Source organism: Mus pahari, chromosome 13, assembly GCF_900095145.1.
Source record: "Mus pahari chromosome 13, PAHARI_EIJ_v1.1, whole genome shotgun sequence".
Lineage (NCBI taxonomy): Eukaryota > Metazoa > Chordata > Mammalia > Rodentia > Muridae > Mus > Mus pahari.
The window spans coordinates 66,572,278-66,582,851 of record NC_034602.1 but is presented as its reverse complement, the minus strand read 5'-3'; the positions used below and the strand labels follow the sequence as shown (position 1 = coordinate 66,582,851).

Sequence of the window (10,574 nt, the reverse complement as noted above, 5' to 3'; positions counted from 1 at the left end):
CCTTTTTGTCTTATTGACAGTGTCTTTTGCCTTACAGAAGCTTTGCAATTTTATGAGGTCCCATTTGTCAATTCTCGATCTTACAGCACAAGCCGTTGCAGTTCTATTCAGGAATTTTTCCCCTGTGCCCATATCTTTGAGGCTTTTCCCCACTTTCTCCTCTATAAGTTTCAGTATCTCTGGTTTTATGTGGAGTTCCTTGATCCAGTTAGACTTGACCTTAGTACAAGGAAATAAGAATGGATCAATTCTCATTCTTNTACATGATAACCACCAGTTGTGCCAGCACCATTTGTTGAAAATGCTGTCTTTTTTCCACTGGATGGTTTTAGCTCCCTGATCAAAGATCAAGTGACCATAGGTGTGTGGGTTCATTTCTGGGTCTTCAGTTCTATTCCATTGGTCTACTTGTCTGTTGCTATACCAGTACCATGCANTTTTTATCACAATTGCTCTGTAGTACAGTTTTAGGTCAGGCATAGTGATTCCCCCAGAGATTCTTTTATTATTGAGAAGAGTTTTTGCTATCCTAGGTTTTTTGTTATTCCAGATGAATTTGCAAATGGCCCTTTCTAACTCGTTGAAGAACTGAGTTGGAATTTAATAGGGATTGCATTGAATCTGTAGATTGCTGCACACACACATCTACTCACCCCAGGTAGAGCACCCACAACAGAACAAAGTACCAAAGTCCAACAGTGAACCAATGAGTTTTACTGGGGCTACTTTCAGGTGCAGAACTGACTCAAAGACAGCTGCATCACCAAGGCCCACCCCAGCATTGGTTCAGCTCACAAAGCTGGGAACCTGGAGCACACTGCACAGCCTGCAGGCAACTCAGCAGGGTGGAGAGTCTAAACCTTTTCCAGGTAGCTCAACTTGGTTCTGCTTCTTCCAGACAGCTGGTCTGGTCTGAGAGTCTTCTTTGAGGCATTGCTTGTCTGAGTCTTCCTTGCAGTGTTTATTGCTTACTCTAGCAAGGAGGGGCCTAGTGACTCTGGTAAATTTCAGGAACTTCCTGAAGCTATCTTTGTGAGTTTTTTACCTTCCTGCTTTAGGAGTTTCCCTGTAGGGTGGAATGTTTCAATCTCCAGGAAACTGTTACACAACACTTAGTCTTAAGTAAAAATAAATTCAAAGTCAGTAATAAAGTTCTTACAATTGCTATAAATACAGTAGTGCCATTTCTTATACAAAAAGAGGAATGATGTTATATGCTCCTTAGGGGTTAGTCATTCATAGTGTTGGTATGTATGGGCATCACATTTGTTACTCTAAATTATTATTGGGTGTTGATTGACTACAAAAACATACACTTCATACTCTTTGGGGGAAGGAGTGATGGTTCAAATGTTTGCTGATGTTGCAGAGGACCTGGGTTCAGTTCCTGGAAGCCCCATCAGAAGACTCATAACTTCCTATAACTCTAATACTCTAATATAAGTTTCTAATACAGGGAATTAAAGGCCTTTTGGCCTCCTTAGGCATATTCAAGCACCTGGAACAAACTCACAGACTGATAGACACACACACATGGAGAGGGAGGAAGAGAGAGAATAAATATACAAAAATAAAAGAATATAATACTTCTGTAATATTTTTGTCTTAGAGAAAAACGGTTACAGGAATGGAAAGCACTTAAGAAGAAACAAAAATTTGGGGAATTGAGAGAAATTTCTGGAAACCAATATGTGAATGAAGTCACAAATGCAGAAAAAGACCTGTGGGTTGTAATTCATCTCTATAGATCAAGGTAATTACACAGTACTTCAGAATGCTGGTGTTGTGATCCTTAAAAACACTCCCAGCTTTCGGGTGTGTGATGAGGAATAGTTAAGAAAAAGAAACATATATTCACATGAATACATTATAGAATTTTTATCTTTAGGGATTAAATTAAGTATGCTAAAATATTTTCATTTCTAATCTGTAGAATGTCACATTTGTAAGAAAAATTATCACGCTTGGTAATTAAGATCTCCTGTATCTGTCCTCTCCTCTGTTTATCTGAGCTCAAACTCAGCCAAGGATAGTCTTGAACTTCTGACCCTCCTTCTGCCTCCCAGAGTCTGAGACTACTGTGCAGCAACACATGTGCTTTATGATGTACTGGGGATCAACCCCTGGATGTCATGCGTGTTTGGCAAGTCTTTGGAGAAGGGAAACTGGGAATCCAGGAAAGACACACAAACTAAAGCCCAGGGGTGTGGAAGAAAGTGAAGGTGTGTGTTTGGGGGTGGGAGGACAGGGTCAGCTCCAAGCTCATCTGCTCAAGCACACCATGATAGACCAGGGAAGGGTTGGAGGGTGGGTGGAACAGAAATTCTGTGATGGTTGAAGCAGGCAGCACTGGAAGGTTGGGATCCTGCTTTCAATCAGTTTTAAATTTGAGATGACACACTGGGATCCAGGATCTGGAAGACTGTGGGTGAAATATGCTAGTGTCAGGAGAGTCAAAGAAGTGTGAGATGAGGGACATTAAACTAACCAGTGACAAGTGTAGGGTCCTTTCATTTCAGCCCAGGACTGCCCCAGATTTCCTATACATGTTGTTGTTGTTTTTTGTTTTGTTTTGTGTGTGTGTGAGTTCCTATGCTCTTTCATCTAGGAACTGGCTAAATTGATGCTAAGTGGAATATAGTTTACCTAAATTAGGCACCAGACTCCCATGGTACTAGCTTTATTCCCAGGCAATTTCCAATAAAATAAAAAAGTGGAATTTCCAATAAAAACCAGAGGACTCTAATACAGTCCATCGTTGTTAAAGGTCACAGCACAGGACATGAATATGCTTTTATATAAAAAGCAAAAAACTATATTGTGCAAAAGACAGGTTTTATTTATTTTTCTAGAGGAGTGGTCTGTGTTTGAAGTGTACTGTGTATTCTCTCTTTAGTGTCCCAATGTGCTTTGTGGTTAACCAGCATCTGAGTGTCCTAGCAAGAAAGTTTCCAGAAACCAAATTTGTTAAAGCCGTCGTGAATAGCTGCATTGAACACTACCATGACAACTGCTTACCAACAATTTTTGTTTATAAAAATGGTCAGATAGAAGGCAAATTCATTGGAATTATAGAATGTGGAGGGATAAATCTCAAGCTAGAAGGTAATGGTGTTCGTTTTTAAATGCTTACAAACCTAACAAGTGAAAACTTCTCTAGATGAACAAGTATAAAAGTTTATTTCTTTGAAATAAAGGTTTTTCCCCTTAATTTTCTTCTATTTTTAAGATGTAAACAATTATTTTAGTGTGTCTGATAGTCTGCCTACAGTATGTTTGTGTCCCTGAGTCAATGTGCGTGCCCAAGGTCCACAAAAGCCAGAAACAGGTGCCGCAGTTCCTGGAACTGGAGTTACAGCCGCCCGTGATCTGCCGTGTGCTGGGACCCGTCTCTGCAGCCATTTCTCCAGCCCCCATTCTATTCTCCAGAGCAGCCATCCTCCTGCATACTTGTAATATCACAGCACATTTCATTTAGAATTCTTAATGGTGTCTGTCTAGAGTATCTTTAAAGTGTAAAGGATCCAGTGTAGAATCCAGTCCATCTCTGCATCTCTTTCTCAGTTCTGTGTAATGTCAGCTCTAGCCAGGCTGGGCTTAGTTGCTACAGACCCCAGACAGCCCTTTATGCTCACACTGTCTCCAGTAGTTTTTCCTTTTACCTATGTTCCTCATCTTTATCTCCAGATGGTAGCTGGTTTTGTTGATTGATAATTCCCTATGAGTCTTCAGCTCTGGAACAGGTGTGGAAAAACAGTTTTCTTTCAATTACTTTCTTTCCATAGCACACAGCACTGGAGTTTATTTCTTTACCCTTTTTTCTTCATCCTAAAGTCATCCCTTTGTCTTTTCCATGCCTGGATACTGAAGCTGAAACATTCACATTGTGTGTTGCTGTAACTTTCATCCATCACCACAGTTCGTATCATTTTGTATAATGAAACTCTGGACCCATTAAACAGGAATCTTTCATTTTACCTTTCCTCCCTGTCTTAGTTAGGGTTTTACTGCTGTGACCAAGGCAACTTTTATAAGGACAACATTTAATTGGGGCTGGCTTACCGGTTCAGAAGTTCAGTCCATTATCATCATGGTGGGTCTATGGTAGCTTTCAAGAAGGCATGGGGCAGGAAGAGCTGAGAGTTCTACATCTTCATCTCAAGGCCACTAGAAGACTGACTTCCAGGCAGCTAGGATGAGGGTCTTAAAGCCCACACCCACAGTGACACACCTACTCCAACAGGGCCATCCCTCCAAATAGTGCCACTCTTTAGCCAAACATATTCAAACCACCACACTCCAAGCCCTGGAAGCCAATCTACTTTTTGTCTTTATGGAGCTGATGATTTGAGACACATTATATAAGTAGGCCAATATTGGGCTTTCCTCCTTTGTGCCTGCTTATAAACATCGCTCAACACACTGCTGTCAAGGCTCATCCCTTACCTTTTTTAGGTCTGAACAATGACCCAATGTCTGCATAGGCCACATTGCAGGTATACATCCTTCATTGATGGATACTTACATTGCTTTTACAGTTTGATTGTTATGAATCATGCTGCTAAAACATGGATTACAGATTATATGTTCAATAATTTTGGAAATAAACCCAAAATTATATTGGTAGGTCATATGATTATTCTATATTTATGTTTTGAGGGACTGAATCATTTTCTTATTCTTTAGCCGTAATATATATGTGACTATACATGTGTATTTAGCACTCACACTCACACATACACTCACACACACACACACACACACAAATGCACACACTCAAACACATATACACACATAGAAATGTAGGGATTGGTTATATTATAAATTTGGAACTGTTCAGTAAATGGCAGTCTATCATCCTGAAACATTTTTTAAAGCTCAATTATAGTTTTCTAAATTTCTTGCTTTCATACCTTAATAACTTTAAACCTTATCCTTCTCTCATTAAATATAACTTGTGTGTTTTTCACTCCCTTTCTGAGAGGATGTGAGCTGATTGTCGTTTTCTTTTTTTTTTTTTTCTTTTTTTCTTTTTTTTTTTTTGTTTTTTTTGAGACAGGGTTTCTCTGTATAGCCCTAGCTGTCCTGAAACTCATTTTGTAGACCAGGCTGGCCTTGAACTCAGAAATCTGCCTGCCTCTGCCTCCCGAGTGGTGGGATCAAAGGCGTGCGCCACCATGCCCAGCTTTGATTGCCGTTTTTCTAATGACAATTCTTCTGTGACTATCCTTGTGCTTATTAGTGAAAAATTTCTTTCTTGAATTTTTCACTTTTTAACTGTACTAGGAAAGTAGGTGTCTGTGTTGATGTTAACTGTCTACTTGACAAAAGTTAGTATAAACTGAGAGATGGACTTTGGCTATATCTCCGAGGGATTGCTTTTATTATGTTAATTCAGAGGAAGAGGTAGGGAGGGATCCATTTACTGTGGGCGGTACCATTCCCTAGGCAGAGAGTGCTGGAGTCTGTAAGAGTGGAGAAAGCCAGCTGAGTGTGTATGAACACATCCACTGCTCTTTCCTAATTGCAGACATACTGGACTATAACCTGAAACTGTGAGCTAAACAGACCCTTTCTCTCATAAGTTTCTTTTAGCAGAATATTTTATCACAACAGGAAAAGAAACAAAGGTTCTACCAATGATAGTATTGATTTCTCCCCTTATTGGCTCTGTATTAGAGTTCTCATTAACCCACGTATCTATCAGGTCTTAACACTGTTATGCCGGTACGATTTTGTCAAGCTGGTGAATATACAGTGTTATCTTTTTGTTATTGGCAATATCAGGGATTGAACTCTGGGCCTTGTGCTTACTAGACATGTGATCTACCCCTGAGTTATAATGTCAGTGCTACAAATTATCCTGGCCCATTTAAATTTGGAGTAGTAGTAGGATTAAGCATTCTTTAGTAGGTACTGGCCATTTGTTCTCTTGTTTGTGCTTTGTCTTTTGCAGGTGAGCTACAGGAGTGTGTGGGGTTCTGCCCACTGCTCCCACAGCGTCACTCGCGGGCTCTCGGGAGCTTACCGCTTCAGACTTCTCTTCTCTATGTATATGTATTTCTCGGGAGTACATATGACAGGGGCCCAAGCTCTTTTCCACTGAGTTATACTTCCAGGCCAACATTGCTTTTCTCCCCCTTGATACAAAGTCTGACTTCAGACTCTTAGGTTCAAATAGTCTTTCCTTTGTCTCTCAAACAGCTAAGGCTCCAGGTATGCATATCTGGGTCTAGGTATACATTTTAATTGTTAGGAAAAAGTTATATTAGGATAGTGAAATTTATTGATCTTTTTATATTATACTTATCATGCTTCCCTTTAAAAACCATTATACTTACCTATAAAACTCTATATTTTCTTTTAATAACTTTATTTTCAGCTTAGGTCTTAAATAACATTGTAATGAAGTATTTAAAAGAAGGGATCTGATTTTACTCTGTTGCCCTAATGCCATTTACTGAAATTTCATTTCCCTCTGTTTTCAAATTTATTTTTAAACTGTAAAAAATGCATAATATGAACTTTTATTGCCTTAATCATCTTTTTCAACATATTCTATACATTTCTTTTTGAGAAGGGAATCTTGCCCACATTGGCCTTGAACTTGTGATCTCCCCGGCTTTAGCATTCCTAGTAGTAGAAGTACAGATGTGCTGCCCAGCCTTGCAACCTCTTTCCTTCCTGAGGCTAAATAATACATTTTAGTTACACATCCCTCTATAGGCAGACCACTAGGTTCCTTCTGTCTTTGATCTGCTATTAATGCTGCTGCCATGAAGTGAGCGCACAGATGCAGCTGCCCCTGCTGCAGTTCCTGTCTCCACTCTCTGCTGATAACCCAGAGCTGCGGTTTATGGATCACACAGGAATCCTACTTTAAGTCTGTTGTTGCTTTAGAAGTTACCACACAGTTTCCCCCAGCAGCGGAACCACAGGACACTCGATATAAGGCACACAGTATATGTTGTTGTTTTAGAAATTGCCACATGGTTCTCCCCAGCAGGGAAACCACAGGACACTCACAGGCACACAAGATGCAAGGCTCTTGAGCCCCCAAGCCCCCTGGGGTCCTATCCACACTGGCTAGTTTTTGGTTTTCGAAAATAGCCATCCTGGGGCATTGAATGAGGTGTTTTCTGTTTCTGCTATAATTTTTAAGTGCTTCAATTTATTTCTGAGATCTCTGCTCTGTCCAACTAGGGTTTTTGTTTTGTTTTGTTTTTGTCTATCTTTATATTAATAGAACACTGTACTTATTGCTTCATAGTAATGTAACTATTTCTAATAAAGTAGAATTTCATATACCTTATTATCAGTTCTATCAAAAATCATATAGTCATTAAAATATTTATAGATTAGCTGTTAAAGTGTTAAAGTGAAAAATCATGTATTTATTAGAATATTTATAGATTAGCTGTTCCCATTTTGGTATTTTGTTTAAAATATATTTCAGTTTCCTTTACATTCTGCTTATATAGAATTTAGTTAATAAACATAAGAGAATGATAAAGTTCCATGGATAGGCATTTAGAGACATCAAATTGACTATTTTTTGTTACTGATAGACTTATTTTGAAAATTTATATTTTCCTCAAATTCTCCCATTAACAGTCTTACTCATTTTCAGATGTATTGGTGTATGTCTCATCCCAGTAGGCCCATTTTTTAAATACTGAATTTTAACCTTTCTGAATTACTCAGTTATCCGCACCTGTGCTGGGTCTTGGTTTTCTGAGGGTTTTACTTTGCGTTTGCCCATTTGACGCCTGGGGATGATGGCATCTTGTCGTTTGGTTGTGACACATGTGATTTCTTTGTTACTTGATTGCTTCCTTATCTTGCAAGCATGCAGCTACTTGTTATTCATAAGATCCGATTCTGAGTTCCTGCTCCTCTCTATTGCTTTTGCCTTCCTGTTTTTGTTTGTTTTGTTTTGACCAAATTCTACTATTTTTATCTCTTCTTTATGCTTCTCCTCAAGTTTACATCACTTTCTTCCTCCCTTCCTTTTCTCTCCTCTTCTTTTTTATGTGCCTAGGGGGTGGGGGTGGGGGGGGAAAGCTGGAACTTGTGGCAATCCTCCTGTTTTAGCTTCTTAGATGATGGGATTACAGCATGACCTAACACATTTGGATTATTGGTTTCTTGGTGTACACTTTTTACCTTCTTATTTTCAGTCATTTTAAGATAAACATTCTACCCATTTCCCGTTAAGGACAACCTTGCCCAATGTAATTCTGATAATATAACACTTTGTCATTCATTTTAAATGTATTTTCAATTCCACATTATTATTATTATTATTATTATTATTATTTACATTTCTCGTGTGTGTGTGTGTGTGTGTGTGTGTGTGCGTGTGCGTGTGTGTCTATAGGATAACTTTGAGAAGTTCATTTTCTTCCTTCACCATGTGGATCTCAGGGCTCGGTCTCAGGCTATCTGTCAGACCTGGTGGCAAGCACCTTCACCTGATGAGCCTTCTCCAGCCTTAATTTCCATGCTAGTTTTAACAAAGTCAACCTCTGTTTCAATTTTTCCAAGATTTTCATCCAGTTTAATGATAGGTTTTTATCTATTGTAGAACTTGAATGGAAACTATCAGAAGTTGGAGCAATACAGACTGACTTGGAAGAAAACCCCAAAAAGGGCATTGCAGATATGATGGTGTCTTCAATTAGAAACATCTCCATTTATGACAGCGATAGCTCTGGCAGTGACACTGAGGCTAAGGAGAACTAGTTAATAAATAGCTTTACAGTGTATGCATCGAATGCTTTATTTCCTGTTAACCTTATAGGATACAAATGAATTGACCTTATTTTCATTCTTATGTAAGAATTATAACCTACATGTCAATTGAAAATTTTCAGGTATTTAAGAATATTGTCTCTTGCAAATATGAATATTTACTCCTAAATATTTTGTGACTTATTTTTTCTGACTCCTGTTGGATAAAGCCCCAAAATACTTTTAAGTCCTCTGTGTTGCCTAATCACTTCCAAAAAGACACATGGAAGGAAATAAATATGGCTTCATAAATAAAATTAAGACATTTTGTATGTGTGCACCCATGTGTGTATAGTTGTGCATGCCTGTGAATGTGCATGTGGAGGTCCGAGGTCAGTTTTGGGTGTCTTCTTTAACTGCGTTCTACCTTGATTTCTGAGACAGGGCCTCTCACAGAGAAGCTGGCCTGCCAGAGCGAGCAGTGCTCCCGTTGCATCATTTGGTGCCTGCCTTCTCCTTGCCCGTGCTGGCATCTCAGGCACACAACAGGTGTGGTTACACCTGGCCTTGACACAGGTGTCGAGGATCTGGGCTGAGGTCTCATGTGTGCAGTTTACCAGGGGAGTCATCTCTACAGACCCTAAGTTGATATATGTCAAGTCTGTTTTCTAGAAAAATCGTATCAAAGAAATGGCTACCTAGTTATATCATTTATTTTCTGAATTCTTGTTCAGGATACAAACAACAGTGGGAGGAAAGGAAGAGCCTTAGTGTAGTGAAGTCAGGATGCAGCTCTGGGGCTATCTAGTCCAGGTTGACATGAGCATTAGCTTTCCTCCTACGGGAAACCAAGTGTCAAACAACTCCATCAGTAGTCCTTTCCTTTATTTCAATTTTATTTATTGTGTGTGGGGGGGTATTTTGTCTGCTTGTTAATCTGCACATCAGCTGTGCCTGGTGCTCAAGGAGCCCAGAGGAGTGTGTCAGTCCCCTGCAACTGGACTTACAGACAGGTGTGAGCTGCCAGGACACTGCTGAGAATTGAACCCAGGTCCTCTGGAAGAGCAGTTGGTGATCTTAAACACTGAACCATTCCTTCATTCTGTCTCCCTTCTTCCCTCCTTCCCTCCCTCCCTGCCCCCTCCCCCCATAACTGTCCACTTATTTTTTTTAATGTTAAAATGAACAGGATAGCTAAAATAAAAGGTAACCTTTTCTTTTTTAATTGATCCACCAAAAGACAATAGTAAGGGTTTATCCACAGACATAGTTCCGAAAACTTAACATTTGTAATAACTGTACACCTGTTGTATACAAGAATAGGATGGTTGCTGGGCAGTGGTGGCACATGCCTTTAATCCCAGCACTTGGGAGGCAGAGACAGGCAGATTTCTGAGTTCAAGGTCAGCCTGGTCTACAGAGTGAATACCAGAACAGCCAGGGCTATACAGAGAAACCCTGTCTCGAAAAAAAAAAAAAAAAAAAAAAAAAAAAAAAAGGATGGTTGTGTGTGTGATTCTAGCCTGTCATTTCAGTAGAATATAGATATTTGTCAAGTCTGTGAGAAACTGACATGTAATATTCTTAACTATATTGAGTGGTTTGATAGGGTCAAAACCACAGTTTCTAATTTCCAATACTTAATAATTGTGCCTTATAAAAGTGGACACTTTCTATTCCATTCTAGTATTTTTAACAATCCTTGACAACTTCATACTATTGAAATCTCTTTCTCTATTTATAGTGTCTTAGTCAGGGTTTCTATTCCTAGACAAAACATCATGACCAAGAAGCAAGTTGGGGAGGAAAGGGTTTATTCCGCTTACATTTCCACATTGCTG

General features: G+C 39.3%; 1 protein-coding gene across 2 annotated transcripts in view; it reads left to right on the top strand.

Moving 5' to 3' along the window:
- The window catches only part of Pdcl2 (phosducin like 2), a 24,204-nt gene extending 15,132 nt beyond the window's left edge, over positions 1 to 9,072 (top strand). The window contains exons 3-5 of one of the 2 annotated variants that reach the window (XM_021211124.1): positions 1,610 to 1,753; positions 2,897 to 3,105; positions 8,588 to 9,072. In XM_021211124.1, coding sequence (XP_021066783.1) covers positions 1,610 to 1,753; positions 2,897 to 3,105; positions 8,588 to 8,745 — 511 coding nt within the window. In that variant the 3' untranslated portion in view covers positions 8,746 to 9,072. The remainder of the gene's footprint in view (positions 1 to 1,609; positions 1,754 to 2,896; positions 3,106 to 8,587) is intronic. The other variant, XM_021211123.1, reaches the window with a different exon arrangement.
- Positions 9,073 to 10,574: the final 1,502 nt, after the last annotated feature.